At 61.2% G+C, this 20,178-nt stretch overlaps 3 protein-coding genes across 4 annotated transcripts; all 3 read right to left on the bottom strand.

The window, feature by feature from the left end:
* Positions 1-34: 34 nt before the first annotated feature.
* IRF7 (interferon regulatory factor 7) lies at positions 35-3,597 on the bottom strand. 2 transcript variants are annotated; one of them, XM_082749435.1, is made up of 9 exons: positions 3,036-3,597; positions 2,793-2,955; positions 2,482-2,701; positions 2,133-2,185; positions 1,831-2,038; positions 1,554-1,631; positions 998-1,480; positions 782-900; positions 35-692 (listed from the first exon to the last, which is right to left on the bottom strand). In XM_082749435.1, the coding sequence occupies exons 1-9, from the start codon at positions 3,053-3,055 to the stop codon at positions 537-539; spliced, it is 1,500 nt and encodes a 499-aa protein (XP_082605561.1). In that variant the 5' UTR covers positions 3,056-3,597; the 3' UTR covers positions 35-536. The 2 variants fall into 2 exon arrangements, with proteins under 2 accessions (XP_082605561.1, XP_082605562.1); XM_082749436.1 differs by lacking the exons at positions 1,831-2,038; positions 2,133-2,185 and having other exon boundaries at positions 3,036-3,594.
* A 1,433-nt stretch (positions 3,598-5,030) lies between these two features.
* On the bottom strand, positions 5,031-11,953 carry CDHR5 (cadherin related family member 5). Its single transcript, XM_082749433.1, has 15 exons — positions 11,779-11,953; positions 11,523-11,698; positions 11,144-11,194; positions 9,504-9,596; positions 9,326-9,427; positions 9,141-9,251; positions 8,878-9,048; positions 8,226-8,316; positions 7,972-8,069; positions 7,672-7,872; positions 7,487-7,600; positions 7,320-7,410; positions 6,571-7,191; positions 5,808-6,022; positions 5,031-5,556 (listed from the first exon to the last, which is right to left on the bottom strand). Exons 1-15 carry the CDS (start codon positions 11,936-11,938, stop codon positions 5,122-5,124), a joined length of 2,730 nt encoding a protein of 909 aa, XP_082605559.1. The 5' UTR covers positions 11,939-11,953; the 3' UTR covers positions 5,031-5,121.
* A 1,282-nt stretch (positions 11,954-13,235) lies between these two features.
* Positions 13,236-14,324, bottom strand: SCT (secretin). The gene is made up of 4 exons (XM_082749428.1): positions 14,084-14,324; positions 13,871-13,972; positions 13,684-13,776; positions 13,236-13,479 (listed from the first exon to the last, which is right to left on the bottom strand). Exons 1-4 carry the CDS (start codon positions 14,158-14,160, stop codon positions 13,356-13,358), a joined length of 396 nt encoding a protein of 131 aa, XP_082605554.1. The 5' UTR covers positions 14,161-14,324; the 3' UTR covers positions 13,236-13,355.
* Positions 14,325-20,178: the final 5,854 nt, after the last annotated feature.

The raw sequence follows: 20,178 nt of genomic DNA, 5'->3' as shown, positions 1-20,178 counted from the left end.
TTCTTGATTGACTCAGTACTTGAAAGTCAAAGGCTTTGGTATCAGGAGGGGCCTGGCGGGTGGAAGGGGCTCATTGACCCCTCGCCAATGGCCTGATTTTATTCTCTGGAGTAACAAGGGAGGGCCGTGCCCAGCCCTCTGTTAGCTCTGTAAGTGACCCGCGTGTTCGCTGCCTCCCACCAGCAGAGCGCGGTGTGGGTGGGTCTGGAAGCCGGCGGGGCGGGGGCTGCACACAGCACAGAGTCGACCATTCGTGGTGCCCCCTCCCCAGCACCTGCAGGGGCAGATACCTCCTGTCCCTGGGGCGTTTTGTATTCTTTGAGTAGAGTTTGTTGGCTCTAAAGCGTGTGGCCTGTTTTTTCATTGTGAAGACGGAGGAGGGCGGGCGGGGCAGGGCGGTCGCCTCGCGTCCTGGGCCTGTAGGTGTTGGGGGCTCCCAGAAGTCTGCTGCCCCTTCTGAGCCCGAGCCCACCCCTGCACAGGACACCAGCACTGACTCTTGAGGCCTTTTTCTTGGCTTGGAGACGGGCCGGCCCTCAGGCAGGCTGCTGCACCTCCATGAGGAAGCGCTCCAGGTCCTCGTAGAGGCTGTTGGAGCTGGACAGGCAGAGGCCAAGGCTGCTGCTGTCCAGGGAGGACACCCCTTCTCTCTGCACGCACTCCAGGTGCGCCCGGCACAGCCACGGCTCCAGCTGTGGGCAGGGTGTCATCAGTACAGACAGAAAGGACAGGACAGACAGGGGCTGTGTGCGGCCTTGCCTCCCGGAACCCCAAGCCTCACCTTCACCAGCACCAGGCTCTTCTCCTTGGGCCTCCCAGCTGACAGGTCCTGCCCGAAACCCAGGTAGATGGTGTAGTGCGGGGAGCTCGGACGCCGGCGAGCCCGGAACTCCATCATCTCTGCAGGGGGGAACTCCGGTGAGCGGGGGGGGGGGGGGGTGCAGTAGGACGGGAGCGGGCAGGGATGGTGCAGCCCCAAGTCTGGTGCATCACTGACCTCGGAAGAAGGTGCTGAAGTCGAAGATGGGGGTGTCTTGGTTCCTTTGCAGCAGGCGGGGGGGTGTGGAGGGGCTGGCAGAGCCCAGGGGCCCTCCCACCTCCCAGTAGACCTTGCATTTGCCCAGGCGCCGGGCCCACAGCCTACAGCCCCGGAGCTCCAGCTGCAGTCCCGGGGCCACGTGCTGCAGCAGCTTCTCGGTGTAGTGCATCTGCTTCTGGTCAGGGAGCTCGGCCGGGCTCGGGAAGGCCACATGCTGGGGCTCAGTGGCTGTGGTGGCTGGGCCTGGGGATCCGTAAAGGAACACGAAGCTTGGACGCCACACCACCTCCTGCAGCACTGTGCGGCCCTTGTACATGATGGTCACATCCAGGGCCCTCAGGCTGGGCTCTCGGTGCGATCCAGGCTCAGCAGCCACCCCGGGGCAAGGCTCCACCTCTGGTGGACGCTGCCAGGGCTCCAGGACCGGGACCAGGCCTGCATCTGGGGAGGAAGGCCCAAGCTGAAACCTGGCCCTCCAGGCCCTCACTCCCGCACACACCCCTCCGGCTCTCACCTGTCTCCTGCGCCTGGTGCACAGGGACCGTGTGTCCTGCCCTTGGCAGAGAAGGCTCCATGTTTAGGAGCTCCAGGCCTGAGGAGGAAAATGCGCAGTTGGGAGCAGCCAGACAGGCCGGGCTGTGGCCGGCTCCATCTCCACGGGCGTCCTCACTCCCACCACACCCCTAGCCCCTCCCTCTCCTCTTGGACTCTGCCCTCTCGCCCTCGCACCCCCCCCCCCAGCCCATGGAATTCTGCAAGGCTGAGCGCCCCCACCAGACACAGCCTCTCACCAGGAGCCTCTGGGGGCACTGGGTCCCCCACCCATGCAGCTTCCAGCAGGTGGGCCTCCAGGCAGCTCTGCTCCAGAGCCTGGAGCAAGAGGTCCCCAGCACTGTCGGCTGTGCCAAAAGGGGGTCTTGGGGCACCGAGCTCAGGGCTCAGTCCAAGCCCTGGCCTCTCAGCAGCGTCTCCTGCCAGGCATGGCCCTGGGAGCTCACCCTGCAGGGGAGGAGGGGCCGGCGTCAGCAGCTCGTCAGCCCCAGGGAAGACTGGCAGCCCCCACCTGGAAACAAGGAGGGCTGAACAGGCTCACCATCAAGGGCAGGGCGTCTTCAAGGGCCACCTCCCCCTGCTGAGTGCCCGGACCTTACAAGAGAGAATTGGGATCAGGGCAGTGTGGGATGAGACTCTGTGGAGTGGGACGCTTGGGCATGTGTCTCTGGGTCGGCCCTCAGAGCTGCCCCCCCCCCCCCACTAATCCCAGCAGTCCCAATCAGCTTTCCCTGCCCTCCCCCAACAACCTGGCACCAGCCTCTCTGAGGCCAGTTTCTGGAAAGCACGGCTCTGCTCGTGGGGTCTGTGTCCAGTGGAGAGCAGAATCCCAGTGCCCTCCCAGCCCCGTTCTCTGCCCCAAACGTCCTGCCGCACCCCCCGCTCCTCACCTGTCTCCGCAGGCTCGAAGCTGAGCGCGTACACTTTGTGCGGGTCCGCGGGGTCCCCTGAGTTGTCCTGCAGCATCACGAACCGCTGGGTGCTGTGCAGCGCACAGCGGAAGTTGGTTTTCCAGACGGCCCGGAGCGCGCCCTCCAGGGCCAGCTGGTCGCCCCCGCCCCTGCCTTCGCTGCTGCTGGGCGGCCACCTGCCGCGAGCCACCGCCCAGGCCTGGGGGGAGGGACCGACGGTGTGAGCGAGCCTGGGGGCGCGCGCCAGGCCCCGGGCCGGCCGTCCCACCCAGCCGGGCTGGGGGTCCCACCTTGAAGATGCGGGAGTCCGCCTCCCCCAGGTCCTTCCGCGAGAAGTGCTTCCAGGGCACGCGGAAGCGCGTGCGGGCCGCGTCCAGCCACCGCAGACCCTCGTAGCGGCCGCTGCTGACCTCCCCCAGGAGCCAGTCTCCGAAGAGCAGGCGCGGGGGCCTCCTGCGGGCGGGGCGGCCGGCGGGTGAGGGTGCGGGCGGCCGGCGGAGTGGCCGCGCAGCCGGGGTGGGACGGGGGCTCACCTGTCAGCGGCCGCGGCCATCGCTCGCTGCGCGGGACCGACGCGGGGGGCGCGGGGGGCCTCCGCCGGGAGGGGCGGTCACGGCCGCAGCCGGGAAGCGTGGCTCGCGGGTGCCCACGGACGGTGCGGCGCAGGCGCTCCACGTGCGGGGACCCCGGACGCGGCGGAGGGTCGCGGGCCACGACGTCGCCGAGGTGCGGGCTCCGGGCGGCGGCGGCGCGGGGGTGAGCACAGCGCGGGGCTGCGGGGGGCTGCGCGGGCGCCGGGGGTCCCGGGCGTGGAGTCGGCGCCCAGTCCTGGGCGGGAGGGCGCCGTCGGGGCCCCCTTCAGAGACACCGCGGGGGCGGCCGCGGGCCGGGGCGCGCTCCGGGCGCCGGGAAAGCGAAACCGCGCGCCGGGAAAGCGAAACCTAAGCCGAAGCCGGGACCGCGCGCCGCTCGCCACCCGCGGCCCGTCAGCGGGACGACCGCCCCCTCTCCGTCCCGCCCCGACTCCGGGCGCCGGACCCTCCCCACGCGCCGGGCCGCCGGGGCTGGAAGCCTGGTCTCCCGGAGCGGCCGGAACGCGCGCTTTTATGGGGACCCGCCGGCGGGGGGGCGGGGGGGCGGGGCGGGGCTGCAGGTGCAGCCGAGGAAGTCACGTGCTCCGGCGGCGGGGTCCCCTGTGTGCTGGGGGGACGCGTTCCCCAGGCCCCCGCCGAGGCTCCCGGATGCGGGCGGGGCTGCAGGGGCGGCGGGACTGGCGGGTCCTGCGGGGTCCAGTCACTCCTCTCCCTCGAGGAGCACCCAGCCCCGCACACGCAGGGACGGGGCAGGGCGCCATTGGCAACTAGTGGGGGTGGGGAGGCAGTGGGGTGAACTGAAGACCCCACACATCTTCCCTTCTCTTCCCGGGGGAAGTGGGTCGTGGAGGAGAGCGTGGGCCAAGGGGCAGCCCTGCGCTTTGGATTTCTTTTTTTTTTTTTTAAGTAGCTCCGCACCCAGAGTAGCGCCAACCGGGGGATCCCATCGTCCAGACCCCCGCTGAGAGCAAGGTGGGGTGCTCCACCGGCCAAGCCACCCAGGCACCCCGCTGGTTTGGGGTTCTTTAAAGATTTATATGTGGAAGAGAGAGCTTGCAGGAGCAGGAGGGAGGTCGGAGGGAGAGGGTCTCCGAGCCAGTCCCCGCTGAGTGCGGAGCCCCCTCCTGGCTGGAAGCCAGACCCCGAGATCACCACCTGAAGGGAAACCCAGAGTCCGTGGGTGACCCACGGAGCCAACCAGGCGCCCCCACCCTTCCGCCTTTGTAATCTTAATGAGAATTGTTCAGACAAGAATGCTCACACCCTTGAGAATAAGACATTTGGAAAGCAGTTCGTGGTGGCTTTTCATAGGAAAAACGCAGAGGACCCACAAGGGACAGTGAGGAGGGGGTCAGGGAGGAAGTCCAGCCTGCGGTCCTGCCCTGGGGAGGCCAGCAGAGGCGGCTCTGTCCCCCACTCTGTGGCTCTGGTGCCGCTCCTAGCGGGGGTCCTCCTGCCACAGTCCTCCTCCCCCGCCCATGGCCTGCAGCCACTGCTTCCCAGTCCTGTCACTCAGCCCCTGCAACAAGCCACAGGTGACAGTCCGGAAGCCAGGACCAGGTGCCTCCCTGCCCACAGGGAACCTCACAGGCCCACAGGCTTTCACACACACCCCCCCCCCCCCGGCGAGGTCTCCAGGGAGTTTGCTCAGGTCAAGAATCTCCATGTCAGCTGGGGAGGTGGGGGCCCCGCAGTGCAGGCCTCCCTCCTGCCCCCGCGGTCAGGCCTTGAGAGGAACTGAGGCCTCCAGCTGGCGCTAGTGTGGAAAGGCCCACTGCGGGCGGGCACAGCACGTGGTTTACGGGAAGCCCCAGTGCCACCCGGCCCAGGCAGGGGCGGGGCCAGGGATAGGGTGCGCCGTCACCTCCCTCGGCCAGCAGCTGGGGAGGGGGGCGACCCTGGCTGACAGGGCCGCTGACTCTCATGCAGCCGAACTTGGAAACTGTCGCTTTATTGTGCGCATTGGAGTGGGGGCGAGTGGCTGGCAGACATCAGGTCCTGCCCACGGGGGAGGGGGGGAGCCCGGCTAGACGTAGGAGGAGCCAGTGCTGGGCGTGTCATCGGCATGGGGACCAGCAACTGCTTCCTCGTCGCTGCCAGCCTCGCTGCCAGAGTCGTTGGCGCCAGCCGCGTCGGAGGCGGGCGTGTTGAGGACCACCACGTCGGCCTCAGCCCCAATGTCCTCCCCAAACCACACGGCCTTGTAGCCACCCTCAGGCCGCCGCTCCTTGGTCAGGATGGACCTCACGGCCGCTGGGCTGCCTCCATCGCGGGTCAGCTCGGGGGACTCTGAGGCTGGACGCAGGGTCGTAGTGCTGGGGGGCTCCAGAAGCGCAGGCTCTGGTGGCTCTGCGGGCTCCGGGGCCGCCCGCATGAGACCAGGGGAGGAGTAGGGAGCTGGCGCCCAGTTGGCCTCCTGGGGGGCATCAAAGGCCTCATTGTCAAAGCTGAGGGGCTGCTCCTGCGGAGGGGAGAGGGGCAGCCAGGGCCTCAACCAGGACCCCAGGCCTGGGCCAAGAGACAAGGACCCAGGCTAGTCCTTCCTTTTCACCTCTTTCGGCCTCCTCCGCATTGTGTGCACTATACCCCAGCCTTCCTCACCTCTGCTCCCACCCCTGCCCCTTCTCTGTCCCCCTGTCCACCTCTCCTTGGCTCTGTCCTCACCTGCCTGTCTCCCTCTCTAGTCCTGCCCCCAGCCCCCCAGGGCCTCACCACAGCTTTCCCAGAGCAACACTTGAGCTGCTGGCCGTAGTGCTTGTGGACCAGGATGAGCAGGGCGAGCAGAGCCAGAAGGAGCAGTGCGCCCAGCACCCCGCCCAGGGCCGCCATGTCCACGACAGAGAAGCGCCGGTCCCCGGCAGCACCGACACCGGGCTCGCCGTCCCCGGGGGTCCCCGCAGTGCTGCCTCCTCCAGTCTGGGCTGGCCCTGGGAGCAACACCACCCACTGACCATCAGCATCCCAAGCGCTTCCCAGACAGACCTGCCCCAGGCTTTAGACACCGTGACAACAAGCCAAACCGGGTGTCCCACCAGAGCTGGGGTTCTGGGGCATGGTACCACTCCCCTGCCGCCCACCGCCCTGCCGAGGAGCTGTGTGTTCCCGGGGCCCTTGGGGAGGCTGCCAAATGGGGGGAGATGGGGGTCAAGGCCCACCAGCTCCTGGTGGAAGTGGGGGGCCCAGCACCATAGGAGGGACCATGAAGGCAGAGAGAACAGCCTGGAATTATAGGCCCACTGACCCCAAATCTGGCTTCTGCCCCGTCCTCCATACACCTTCCCCAGGTTACCTTGTTGGGAGCCCCAGAACAGGTCTCTACCCAGACCAGAGCAAACCCCCTGGGATTTCATGGTCAGTGTGGTCAGTCTGGGCCTCCCCCTGCCCTGGGTGGGCCCTGCCCTACAGGGATTCCCAGGACCCCCACAGTAAGCATCAGGGAATATATGGGTGACTCTGGGGCAAATGAGAGGGCTACCTGAGGTTTGGGGAGTTCTGCTGGGCCCAGAGGGCATCGGCTGAGAGGTTCCTGGCTTCAGCGACTGTGTTGAGCCCCCGCTGGTTGAAGCTGATGGGAGGAAGGTGCTGGTTTCCACGCTGGGGGGCCCGCCGGGCGTCGATGAGGCAGGTGGCCTTGGAATCGTGCTTGAAGGGGGCTGTGGGCCCTGAGAGGGCCCCGGGGTCGCAGAGCTGGTCGTCGAGGGTCCCTGAGAGGGCCCCGGGGTCGCAGAGCTGGTCGTCGAGGGTCCCTGAGAGGGCCCCGGGGTCGCAGAGCTGGTCGTCGAGGGTCCCTGAGAGGGCCCCGGGGTCGCAGAGCTGGTCGTCGAGGGTCCCTGAGAGGGCCCCGGGGTCGCAGAGCTGGTCGTCGAGGGTCCCTGAGAGGGCCCCGGGGTCGCAGAGCTGGTCGTCGAGGGTCCCTGAGAGGGCCCCGGGGTCGCAGAGCTGGTCGTCGAGGGTCCCTGAGAGGGCCCCGGGGTCGCAGAGCTGGTCGTCGAGGGGCCCTGAGAGGGCCCCGGGGGTCTGGGGGCTTCCGACGTGGTGCTGCTGGGGGGCCGGCTTGTTCTTCCAGTCTCTGGGGATGTGGGGGTCTCGGGGGGACCTGGGGACCAGGGACAGGATTCAGGCTTGGCTCTGCCTCCAGCAAGCCTGCCCTGGGGAAGCCACCAGCCCAGCTGAGGCAAGAGGCCTTCCCTGAGCCGCTGCCTGGGGGGTCCACGTCCGGCTCACCTGTGGGGGGGGTGGGCTCCTCCCACTCCAGCACCTGGATCTCCACCACCGTGCGGGCTGTACTCGCGGTCACTGTGTTGTTGGCCTCAACCTGGAGCAGAAAGGGGGCTTGTCCCTCGCAGGCCCCGCCTTAGCCCCTGCCCCTTGAAGATGCCCCCTGCCCTCACCTCTGCGTAGAAGACCCCCTCGTCAGCCAACAGGGAGGCGGTCAGCAGGGTCTCGCCATCCATCCGGAAGTCAGTGTTATTGGTGACACGGTAGGTGATGGCAGAGTTGAGGTCCTAAACATGGCCCAGTGAGTCCCGGGCCCAGGCTGCCCCCCGAGCCCACCCGCAGCGGGGGTGGCGCCTACCGGAAAGTCAGGGTCCTGGGCCCAGACCCTCAGAGGCAGGGAGGGAGTGGTTGCGTCCTTGACCTCCACGCCTCCTCCAGAGCCGCGCGCCACCATGCCGTGGTAGCGGCTCTTGGCGAAGTAGGGTGGGCTCCCGGCGGCATTTCGGGCCTCGATCTGGACCCAGGTCACCGAGTAGCGGGCGCCATCTGCCTGCTCACCCTGGGGGAAGGGGAGGCCTCAGCGACCAGCGGGTTCTCAAGGGCAAGTCTTGCAGCCTGAGGCTCAGGAAGGCCGTGGAGGCCTGGCCAGGGCGCCCACCTTGACCACCAGAGTGAAGGTCTTTGGGCTGGGGACACTTCTGGTCATGGTGAGATTGCCCGAGTCAGCGCCAATAGCAAACGTGCCATCTTCTTGTCCTGCGAGGGTGGTGGGAAAGCTTGGCCTCCTGCCCCCTCCAGCGGCCTGAGGGCGAGGGTCCCACGGGCTCTGCCCAAGTCCCCCAGAGCCCCCGCAGCCCAGGGTGGGGTGGGGTGCAGGACACAGAGGGAAACAGGGCTGCGGCCCGCACTCACCCCGCACAATGCTGTAGAGGATGTGCTGGCTGATGCCCTGATCCCCGTCCACGGCGTGGACGGGCCCTGGACGGAGCACGAGGGGGCCTGGCTGCGGGGACAGGGACAGGAGGAGGTGCCGTGGGGCTGGGGTGTCGGGCCCAGCTGACCGTCCAACATCCCTTAACAGGAAAGTTGTCTCTCCGCGAGGGCCCTCCCGGCCCCCCGCTCCGCTGCTACGGACTTGATTTGCTCAAATGGAACAACGGGCGTTTCCAGAGCGGGCACGCGCGTGGGACAGGCAGAAGTCATGGGGAGTCAGGGTCAGGTGCTCAGGACGCTCCACTGTGTTCCGGCGTCTCCGTGGGCCTCTTGGGCCGGAGCAGGGACGTCAGCGGGTCAGAGAGGCCGCCTGGAGCACCACCACGGCCCCTCACGCTGCCGCCCTCCCAGCGCACGGGACTAGGTCCCCAAGGCGCTGCCCAGCCCTGCCCCGAGACCACCAGGCCACGCACCTCCGTCTACACTGAGGGGCTCCGTCACCGCTCGCCACCCCGTGGTTGGGTGGGATTGGCTTCCAAAGAACGTTCGCATGAAAATCGCAACCAAATGTGGCCCCCTGACTCCCGAGCCCTGCCCCCTATGTCCCTCCTGCCCTCCCTGCCCCCCGTACCAGCTGGTGCCCCGTGGGGACAGCACCGTGGTACTCGGCGTTGATGCAGACGTGGTGGTCTGAGTAGGCACAGGGCAGGAACCAGGGGGGGCGAAGGTCAGCAGGCTGCACCTCCAGGATCAAGGTGGCCGTGGCCGTGTGGCTGGGCTCTGCGTTCTCCTCCCGTGTGTCCTGCAGCAGCAGAGCCCAGCTGGATCAAGCCCGGGGGTCCTGGGCTGGGGGTGGCTCGGCGGGGGGGGGGACCTGAGCCCCCGCCTGCTTACCCGCACCAGCAGCAGGAAGTCGATGCTCTGCTGCGCGTCGAAGTCCAGGCGCCGGTCCAGCCGCAGGGCGGGGAGGTTGGTGCCCACCAGGGAGAAGAAGCTACCAGCGCCCTGGGGAGGCAGGGGGTGGGACCCAGTCTTGGAGCCCAGGAGGACACAGAAGGAGGGTTTGGGGGGACACTGACCGGGGTCACCTCCTGGAGGGAATAGAACAAGATGTCATCCTGGTCGCGATCCTGGGCCTCCAGTCCCGTCGCAGGGATGACGATGGTGCTCACTTTAGTGTCCTGGGGGAAGCGGGGGAGTGAGTGGTCTGGCTGTACCCTTGACCCCCGTGGTCGAGCCCCTGGCCCTCTCGCTCACCTCAGACACTTTCTCCACCTTGACTTGAAAGGGGAACTTGGGCGGGTTGTCGTTGATGTCCAGCACAAACACAAAGACTCTGAGCTGCGTCACCTGCGGGACAGGGTGGGGTCAGCCGTGCTGCGCTCTGGTGGCCGCCGGTCCTGGGCTCCTGCTCCGCGTGGATTGCAGACAGAGCACAGACACAACCCCGCAGCTCACGAGGCGGCCAGCGCCCCGGAGAGCAGCACAGGTGCGGGGCAGGGTGGGGGGGGCGGCAAAACCCTTCATGAGAACAGTGGGAGAACGCTCGAGGTGCTTCAGAAATTATTATTCTCAAGAACAAGGAAGAGAGAAGGAGAAGCCGTAGATTGAAAGAGGCTTAAGAGGGGGCGCCTGGGGGGCTCAATGGGTTAAACCCTCTGCCTTCGGCTCAGGTCATGATCTCAGGGTCCTGGGATTGAGCCCCGTCGGGCTCTCTGCTCCGCGGGGAGCCTGCTTCCTCCTCTCTCTCTGCCTGCCTCTCTGCCTGCCTGTGGTCTCTGTCAAATAAATTTTAAAAATCTTAAAAAAAAAAAAAAAGAGGCTTAAGAGGGGCACCCAGCTGGCTCAGTGGGAGGAGAAGTTGACTCTCCATCTCCGGTTGTGAGCTGAAGCCCACGTCGCCGTCGCCGTAGAGAGGACTTAAAGAATCCCCCAACCTAGGAAAGAAGGGGGGAGGGGGGAGGGAGGGAGGGACTCGGGAGGCCTAGCGGCCAGGCGCAGTAGGTGGGCTGTGCCGGGGTCTCTGTGACTGTGGGAATGGGAGGGCGTCAGGTGTGACATGATGCTGAGGAGCCCTTTTCCCGGAGGCCGCGGCACTGTGGCTCTTTAGGAAGGCCTTGTCTTCCGGAGTCCCGTGCTGAGGTGTCGTGTGGCGTGCCTACCGTCTGCGCCAGGACAGCTCCAGGCACTGGAGCACTGGAGCCTGTGGGCCGTGGGTCCAGTCCAGCCGGCAGGTGCGTGCGCGCGGGGCTTGTGGCTTAAAACAGGGCGGTCGATGCCTCCCTGGGAAGGGGAGCTCGGAGGGAAGACGCGAGACGGTGGGAGAGGGTGGCAGGTGCCCATCTGGGGAGAGGGCTCGAGGCTGGCTGGAGTGAGGTCGGGGTCTGCGCACCCCGCCTGCACCCCGCGGTCCGTGCGGCCTCGGCTCCGAGGGAGAAAGCAGCCGGGCTGTCCACTTGCTTAGTAAGAGTGTCTGGCCGCACTGAGAGTGGACTGGCCAGGGCCAAGAGGGGAGCAAGCGGACCGGTTGACAGTTGGAAGTTTCCAGAAAGGAGATGCTGGTGGCCAAGGCTCTGACTGATGTGGAGTCCTGCCTGAGGCAGAGCCCACAGCCTTGCTGACAGAGAGACATGAGGGGCTCAGTGGGGGGTGAGGGACCCGGCAGGGTGAAGTGCCTTCCGTGGTGGGGGCTCTGGGTCAGGGGTCTCTGCTGGGGTCTGCATCTCAGGGCAGAGTCTGGGCTGGAGGAAGTGTGGGCGTCAACATACCACAGGGTGAGGTCACCAGGGAGTGGCCCTGGACCAAGCTGAGCAGAGTGGAGAGGTCGGGGCCTGGAGTGCGCTGACATCACAGGCTGAGGGTGGCCACACAGGGGCGGGGGGGCGGGGGGTACTCACCACGGTGCCGCCACTTCTGCACTCCAGGTGCGCCTCCAGCATCATGTTCTCCTGAGGGGGCAAACGAGGGTCAGGGTCACCTGCCCAGCTGACCGCAGTGTGCTGGCCCCATGTCACAAGTGAGGAGACAGGCGGGGAGGGTCCCCAGCAGTCCTGCTAAGTCCAGAGGGCATCGGGGGCCCAGGCAGCTCGAGCCCTCAACCACCCTACCCACCTTGGGGCCCCAAGAAGGGCCAGTCATTGCCTGGAGGGTGCAGAAACCTCAGGCCGCCTGGGACGCCTTGTCTGGGGAGGGGTGCGGGCGGCGGCTTGGGTCCTGTGGAGGGTGAGCCCTCCCGCCACCCCCACGGGGGTACCCCGCCCGGCCTGCCATCTGCACCTCATAGTCGGGGGTCACGTTGAGAAAGAGCTGAGTCCCCTGGATCCGGAAGGCGTCGGGGGTGGACGAGGGTCCGAGGGTCACGTGCTGGCCCGCGGGGACAGAGATGTCAGCCAGGGGCTCAGGCCGGTTAGTGTTCTCTGCGACTTCGAAGATGGTGTTGCTCACAGAGCAGACTGGAAAGTTGGAGAGGAAGAGTCAGTGCCCTCCTGGGACCCGCCCACCGCCCAGCCTCCTGCCCCCGCCCCGCAGGTACCCTGGGCCCGGGCCGTGGCCATGAGAAGTGACAGCAGCAGGGCCCAAGCCCCCATCTTGGTGGCCGTCCCCTGGCCAGACCCTCTGAGCAGCTGGCTGGCGCTGCTGGTGGCGGCTGAGCCGGGCGACCTTCGCTCCCGCCAGGCACCGCCCCGTGTCATGATCCTTTACAAGCCACCGGCCTCCTCCAAGGGGGCTCCCGCCGGCCGCCCGGCCAGGCCTACCCTGCTGCGGGGAGGGGGCAAACTGGGGTGGGGGTTCCCCAACAGAGCTGGGCCACATATGGGGGACCAAGGGGGCTCAGCTCTCAAACCCAGGGCAGGACGTAGAAGGTGCTCAGGGCCTGGGGAGGGGGCTGGGAGGTGTGGCTGGGTGGGCAGAAGCTGGGGCAGGGAGCTGGGGGGCAGGGGCTCAGCTGTGGCTTCTGTGTTGGCTGTACCCACCCCTCCCCCGCAATCCTGGCAGCCCCTCTGCTGGCCTCCTCTTCCAGAATCATCCCGGAGCAAGGTTCAGGCCCCAGTTGCTCCCTCCGGGTCCACCTCCTCCCGCCTACCCGACACCAACCCTCTAGGTCGGGAAGGAAAAGGCTGTTTGTGCCCTGGGATCACCCCTGCTTGTCCTGGAAACCAGCCCATCCCCTCCAGGGCGGTGGGGTGGGCAGGACCGCAGAAATAAGGATGGCTGAGCTTCAGGGGGCTGCGGGAGCTCCTGGGGGGCCCCATGGGCTCCGGTGCTTGCCAGAGGAGTTCCTGGCAAGGCTCCTTGGCCCAGACCCCCAACTGCCCTTCCGTCAAAGGCACCCCCCACCCCACCCCCACGGGCCAGGCCTCAGCAGCAGCAGGGAGAGGCAGGAGGGAGGGGCTGCTACCACGAGGGGGGTGTGTGTGGCTGTGGTCCTTCCGCTCTCTAGCTTTGCCTGGCCGCTGCCCCCTAAGGCTCCTGGCCCCTGCAGGTGGTGCCTGCCTGGCTCCCGCAGGCCCCAGCTCCTCCCGGGGTGTCGGGGTGTCGTGACCCCCCCACTCGTCAGGCTCAAAGCAGTCAAGCCACGAGAGACCACAGAACCTGGAGCCGGAGCCGTGGCATGCGTGGGGGTCCTCTCTCGCTGGAGCGGACGCCGGGGCCCTTCTGCCACCGCTTCCTGCCCGGGGCTTCCTCGCCCCCTCAGACTCCCCCCTCAGCCGCTCCACTGCCCCACACGGGGCCTCCGGGACAGACGTCCTGTGCCCCCCACCCACGCACCCAGAGCCCCGGGGTGTTTGCCGAGTGGACGGCAGGGATGCGGGTGGGTCTCGGGGAAGCTCCGGGGACAGCAGAGATAGGGGAGGAGAGGCGCCCGCTGGCTCCCCAGGTTTAAAGGGCAGCTGGGTGCGGTCACCGGGCTACAGGCTGCCGTTGGGGCCTCCTGCATTCTGACCGCCCTGACCTGGGAGACGGCGCGGAGTGAGCTCACGGGGCCAGTGTCTGAATTCCTCCTTTATTGGCGACAAGTGCAAGCCCTCCTCCTCCTCCTCCTCCTCCTCCCCCCCCTCCCCTGGCCGCTCCGTGCAGGTGCCGGTGCCAGCGGGGACTCCTTCTTCCTCAGGGCCGGCTTCGGGTGGCCTCCACAGCGGGGATGGCTGGCTCTGCCAAGGTGGCCCCAGACCCGGACCCAGGAGGCAACCGGGGAGACCAGGTCTGATCCAGGGGGTCCCTCAGGGGCATCCTGCGGGGACAGCCAGGTCAGGGGCGGGAGACTGCGGCCCCCTAGGGGAACCGGGCCTCCTCTGGTCACCAGCACTGTTTCCCCTTCCCAGACGCCGGGCCCCCTGCCGCGCCCCGTTCCTGTCCCAGACCCAGGGTCCTGGGGGGGGGGCAGAGGAAGGGTGCGGGGCAGGAGCAGGTGGGTGCCGCGGGCGGCGGGGCTCACCAGGCCTGCAGGGTGGGTGTGTACGGCCAGTGCAGGCAGAGGCGGCCCTCGGCCGACTTGGTCCAGCTCGTGCTGTTCTCCGGGTCCTGCTCGCTGCCCCCCATCCCAAGTGGAATTAGTCCCGGAGGTGCGCGGCGCCCACGCCCCGCAGTTCTCCCGCAGCCGGGGGAGCGCCGCAGCCCCTCACCTGCGCTTGCCCACCAGGCCCTGGAGCAGCCGCTGCAGCCGCGCGCTCTCCCGCAGGCGGCTGAGCTCGCTGGTGAACGTCCCGTCCGAGTGGCGCGGGGCCCTGCGGGGCGGGGGCGGGGGCGCGCGCCGGTTCAGAGCCAGGCGGGGGCGGGGGGCGCGCCGGGCCGGGGGTGGGGGGGTGGGGTTCGAGGAGCGGGCGTGGGTCCCTCACCTGGGGGGCGCGGGGAGCGCGGCGGAGCCCGGGAGCAGCGGCGGCAGCAGCAGCAGCAGCAGGGGCGCGACGGCCATGGCTGAGCGCGCGGGGGGCTGAGCGCTGCTGCGGCCGCCCGAGCTCCGCGCGGCCCCTTTATAGCGCCCGGGAGCGGGGCATCGATCGAACCCGAAGGTCAGAGCCGCCCACCCAGCTGTCGCCCGGGCTGGCCGCCCGCCCCCACCGCCGCGGCGGCGCCCCTTGGCTGGCTGGGCAGGGAGGGGAGCGCTGCGCCGGGGCGCGCGCCCGCGGGGGTCGGGGAGGGGCGCCCCCGAGGGCGGAGGGACGTCCGGGCGAGGCTGCAGCGGGAACAGCATGTGCAAAGCCTCCGAGCCGTTTCCACTCTGGGCGCAGAGGGGGCGAGCGCCCCGGGCCGGGGACTCCGCGGGAGAGGCGGGGCGGGCGGTGGGAATGGGGAAGGCTGGGCCCGTGCCTCTTGCCCGAACCTACTGCTCAATTTTTCTTAAACATAAAACTGCTCTTTATGAAATTCTACTGATTATTTTTAAATGAGTGTAAAGTTTGGGGCACCTGTCTGGCTCAGTCAGTAGGGCATTCGATTCTTGATCTTGGGGTCGTGAGTTTGAACCCCACATTGGGTGTAAAGATTACTTATATAAATAAAAACTGAAAAAACTTTTTTTTAAATGAATGTAAAGGGGCACCTGGGTGGCTCAGTGGGTTAAAGCCTCTGCCTTCGGCTCAGGTCATGATCCCAGGGTCCTGGGATCGGCCCCGCATCGGGCTCTCTGCTCAGCGGGGAGCCTGCTTCCTCCTCTCTCTCTGTCTGCCTCTCTGCCTACTTGTGACCTCTGTCTGCCAAATAAATAAATAAATAAAATCTTTAAAAAATAAGTAAGGGGCGCCTGGGTGGCTCAGTGGGTTAAGCCGCTGCCTTCGGCTGGGGTCATGATTTCAGGGTCCTGGGATCGAGTCCCACATCGGGCTCTCTGCTCAGCGGGGGGCCTGCTTCCCTTCCTCTTTCTCTGTGATCTCTTCCCTTCCTCTCTCCTACTGTGATCTCTCTCTGCCAAATAAATAAATAAAATCTTTAAAAAAAAAATAAAAGAAAAAAAAAGAAAAAAGAAGTAAAATAAAATGAATGTAAAGTTTAACACAAAAACTACTGGTTTATCATTTCATTTACTAGTTTTGTAATTTCTGTTTAAGGATTTCATTAGTACTGGTTTTTAAAAGCCTAAACTGATTTAATCCCCTATTGATTAAGCAGGAGTAACTGGGCTGCCTGCCTTTTTCCCAGCAGTCTGTCTGCATCTCCACCTCCTGTCCAACCCCAGTCTGCATGCAGCCTCTCCAGCCTTGGGAAGTTCAAATGAAGGGCATCCTGAGGCTGGATCCAGCTCTGCCTGCAGCCCACTTCCACACCCCACGCCTCTCCCCCCCAGAGTCTGGGGCTTGGGTTGGCCTCCCCAAGGTCCTGGCCTACACCCTCATGAACCAATGGAGCCCCCCAGGCGGCGGGAATAAAAGAAGACACTTATCAGATATGTGATTTATAAATATCTTCACCCATTCTGTGAGTCCTGTTTTTACTCCTTTGATAGTGTCCTTTGATGCACAAAAGATTTTTGTTTCATGAAATCCAATTATCACTTGGTGTTTTCTTGGTGCTTCTGGTGTTAGGCTTAAGAAACCATTGCCAAATTCAAGGTCGTGAAGATTTGCTCCTATATCTTCCTCTAAGATTTCTACAGTTTTAGATCATACATTTAGGTCTCTGATCCACTTTGAGTTCTTTTTTGCATGTCGTTCTTGTCGTGCTCGGAGATGCAGCGTTGTCCCAACACTGCGCGGCTCAGACTCTTCTTCCCTCGATGAACACTCCTGACACCCTTGTTGAAAATCAGTTGATTTGGGGCACCTGAGTGGCCCGGCTGGTTAAGCCTCTGCCTTCCGCTCAGGTCATGAACCCAGGGGTCCTGGGATCCAGCCCTGCCCTGGGCTCCCTGCTCAGCGGGGGGTCTGCTTCTCCTTCTGCCCCGCCCCCTGCTTGGGCTCTGGCGTGCTCTTTCTCTATCAAATTAATAAAAATCTAAGGGTGCCTGGGTGGCTCAGTTGTTAAGCGTCTCCCTTCAGCTCATGTCATAATCCCAGGGTCGTGGGATCCAGCCCTGTACCTGGCTCCCTGCTCAGCAGGAGGCCTGTCTCTCCCACTCCCACTCCCCCTGCTGTGTTCCCCCTCTCGCTGTGTCTCTCTCTGTCAAATAAATAAATAAAATCTTTAAAAATAAATAAATAGGGGCTCCTGGGTGACTCAGTGGGTTAAGCCTCTGCCTTCGGCTCAGGTCATGATCTCAGGGTCCTGGGATTGAGCCCCGCATCGGGCTCTCTGCTCGGCGGGGAGCCTGCTTCCTCCTCTCTCTCTGCCTGCCTCTCTGCCTACTTGTGATCTCTGTCTGTCAGATAAATAAATAAAATATTTTTTAAAATAAATAAATAAATATCTTTCTAAAAAAGAAAATCAATTTATTTTAAATGTATGAGTATTGATTTCTGAATTCTAAACTCTGTTCCATTGATCTATGTCTAACTGTCTGCCCGTATCATTCTGTTTTGATTCCTGTAGCTTTGTAGTAAATTTTGAAATTAGGAGCCATGAGTCCTACGACTGTTTTTCTTTTTCAAGATCGTCTTGGTTATTTGTGGTTCCTTACATACACGTCCATACGAACTTAGGATTGGCTTTTCTATTTCGTAAAAAAAAAAAAAAAAAAAAAAGAAGCTAAGGGAATTTTGCTAGGGAGGGTATCAAATCGACCGTTGGGTTTGCTGAGAAAGGCCGCCTTCCCACTACGAAGTCTTCTAGGCCATGAGCGTCGCCGCCTTTAGCCTCGCCAGCAACGTTTCGTACTATCGGTGTGCACGTCTTTCATCTTCTTGCTTAAATTTCTTCTTCTCTATTTTTATTTTTAAGATTTACTTATTTGAGAGAGACAGAGACAGTTGAGAGAGAGAGAGCACGCGCACAAGTGGGAAGGGCAGAGGCAGAGGGAGAGAGAACCCCAAGGCGATTCCGAGTGGCGTGAGTGGAGTGCGGAGCCCCACGTCGGCCAGACGGCACAGCCCGAGCGGAAAGCCAGAGTGGGAATCTCAGCTCACTGTGCCAGCCACGGGCCCCCTTGGAATTTTTTTCTGACTATTTTATTCCTTTTTTTTCTTTGGTAAGTAGCAAAAAGTTTATTAACGGATAGTAAAGTTTATTGAGTGACAGTACAAAGTTCCAGAAGAGGGAAGGAACCCTGGAGGGTTGCCCTCTCTGCATTTTATCCTTCTTTTTTTTTAAAGATTTTATTTATTTATTTGTCAGAGAGAGAGGGAGAGAGAGCGAGTGAGCACAGGCAGGCAGAGAGGCAGGCAGAGGCAGAGGAGGAAGCAGGCTCCCTGCCGAGCAAGGAGCCCGATACGGGACTCGATCCCAGGACGCTGGGATCATGACCTGAGCCGAAGGCAGCTGCTTAACCCACTGAGCCACCCAGGCGTCCCCATTTTATTCTTTTTGATGCTATTACAAATGAAGTATTTTCTTAACTTCATTTTTGAATTGTTCTTTGTTAGTATACAGAAATAAAACTGATTTTTGCATGATGATCTCACACCCTGCAACTTTTCTGAATTTATTTATTAGCTGTAATAGGGTTTTGTTTTGTTGGATTTTCTATGCATAAGATCATGTCATCTGCAATTAGAAATAGTTTATTTTTTCCTTTCCAATTTTGGATACCTTTTATTTCTTTTTCTTGCCTAATTGTTCTAGCTAGAACTTCTAGCACATGACAAGGAGAAGCAGCAAAAGTGGATGTCCTTGTCGTTTTCTTGATCTTAGGAGAAAAGCTTCCAGTCTCTCACTATTGAGTGTAATGTTTCCTGTGGGTTTTTTTTTTTTAAGATTTTTATTTATTTATTTATCTATTTATTTATTTGACAGAGAGTGAGAGAGAAAGGGAGATCACAAGCAGGCAGAGAGGCGGGCGGAGAGAGAGGAGGAAGCAGGCTCCCCACCAAGCAGAGAGCCCGGTGCGGGGCTCGATCCCAGGACCCTGAGATCATGACCTGAGCAGAAGTCAGCGGCTTTAACCCACTGAGCCACCCAGGTGCCCCTCCTGTGGGTTTTTGATAGATGTCCTTTATCACGTTGAGGAAGTTTCTTTCTTTCTTTTTTTAAGTTTCTTTCTACTCATAGTTTATTGAGGTTTTTTTTTTTTTTAAATCATAGAAGGGTACTGGATTTCATCAAATGCTTTTTCTGCATCTGTTGCATTGATTAAATGGGCATTTCCCCTCTGTTCTAGCAATGTGATATACTACACTTGCTGAGTTTTTTCTGTTGAATTACTGGTGCCTTCCTTGAATAAACACCTCCAAGTGCATAATCTTTTGAAAAATGCTGCTGGATTAAGTTTGCTCAGATTTTGTTGAAGAGTTTTGTTTTTTTGTTTTCTTTTTAGAGATTTTATTTATGCATTTGTCAGAGGGAGAGAGAAAGAGCGAGGGTGCACAAGCAGGGGGAGCAGCCGGCAGAGGGAGCAGCAGACTCCCCACCGAGCAGAGAGCAGGATGTGGGGCTCCCTCTGAGGACCCCGGGATCATGACCCAAGTGGAAGGCAGACGCTTAACCGACTGAGCCACGTGGTCATCCCTGTTGAAGAGTTTTGTATATATATTTATAAGGGATATTAATCTGGAGCTTTCTTTCTTGTGATGTCATTGTTGAGCTCTGAGAGTTCTTTATATATGTTGTATACAAGTCCTTTGCTAAAAATGTAATCTGCTGATATTTTCTCCTATTCTATGAGTGGAAATTTTTTAAACTTAAAAAAAAAAAAGATGTTATTTATTTGAGAGAGAGAGCGAGTGCACAAGCATGGGGAGAGGCAGAGGGAGGGGGAAAAGCGGACTCTCTGCTGAGCAGAGAGCCCCAAGCTTGGCTCAGCCCAGGACACTAGGACCATGACCTGAGCTGAAGGCAGGCATTTAACCACTGAGCCACCTGGGAGCCCCAATCCAGTACCTGTTTTGTCAGATTTCTACATATTACATAATGTAATTGTTGTACATAATACATAAGCTGTTGTAAATGCTGTTGTGCTTTTACTTTTTAATTTTGGCTTCCAGTTATTTGTCGCTGGTGTACAGAAACACAAGGATCTTCATGTGTCAACTTTGTACCCTGCCACCTGGCTCAGCTGACTTGTTAGTTCTGGGAGCTTTTGTAGATTCCTTGGGGTTTTACTTAGACAGTCATGTTGTCTGTGAATAGGGGCAGTTTGCTTCTCCCTCTGCAATCTGCATGTATTTTATTTGTGAATTTTTTATCGCTCAATTGCACTGGCTGGAATGGCAGCACAATGTTGACTAACAATGGTGAGAACGGACACCCTTTTTCCTGAGTTTAGGTGGAAAGCACTCAATCTTGCATCATTAAGAGTCATGCTGGCTGCAGGGTTTGAAGATGCCTTTTGCTGGGTTGAGGGAGCGCCTTCCGGTTCTAGGTTGCTAAGCACTTTCATCATGAGCACATATTGAATTTTCTCAAATGTTTTTCTCCATCAGTCAATACGATCATGTGGTATTTCTTCTTTGGATTGCCAAATGGTATTTTACATTAGTTTGAGACCATCCTTCTTTTCAAATTAAGTAGTTAATGCTATGAATTTTCCCCTGAACAGAGCTTTAGCTCCGTCCCATAAATTTTGATATCATGGTTTTTTTTCCCTTTAGTTCAAATTATTTTCTAATTTCTCCTTTGGCCCACTTTTTACTTCAAATTGTGTTAATTCCAAAATTTTTAGAGATTTTTCTGCTTTCTTTCTGTTGGTTTCTAGTTTAATCCCTTTATGGTCAGAGAACATACTTTGTATGACTTACATTCTTTTAAAAACATATGTTAAGCTTTCTTTTTTGATGCAGACTATGGTCTAGCTTGGTGAATGTGCCATGTCGACTTGAAGAGCATCTGTATTTCTCTGTCATTGCACGCACTGCTCCATAAATGTCAAATCTGTCTACTTGGTTGATGGTCACGCAGCTTCTTCTAT

Source organism: Mustela nivalis (genome assembly GCF_964662115.1).
Source record: "Mustela nivalis genome assembly, chromosome: 9".
In the NCBI taxonomy this organism is placed as follows: domain Eukaryota; kingdom Metazoa; phylum Chordata; class Mammalia; order Carnivora; family Mustelidae; genus Mustela; species Mustela nivalis.
The sequence above is the reverse complement of the archived record's forward strand: the minus strand, read 5'-3'. Positions and strand labels throughout refer to the sequence as shown.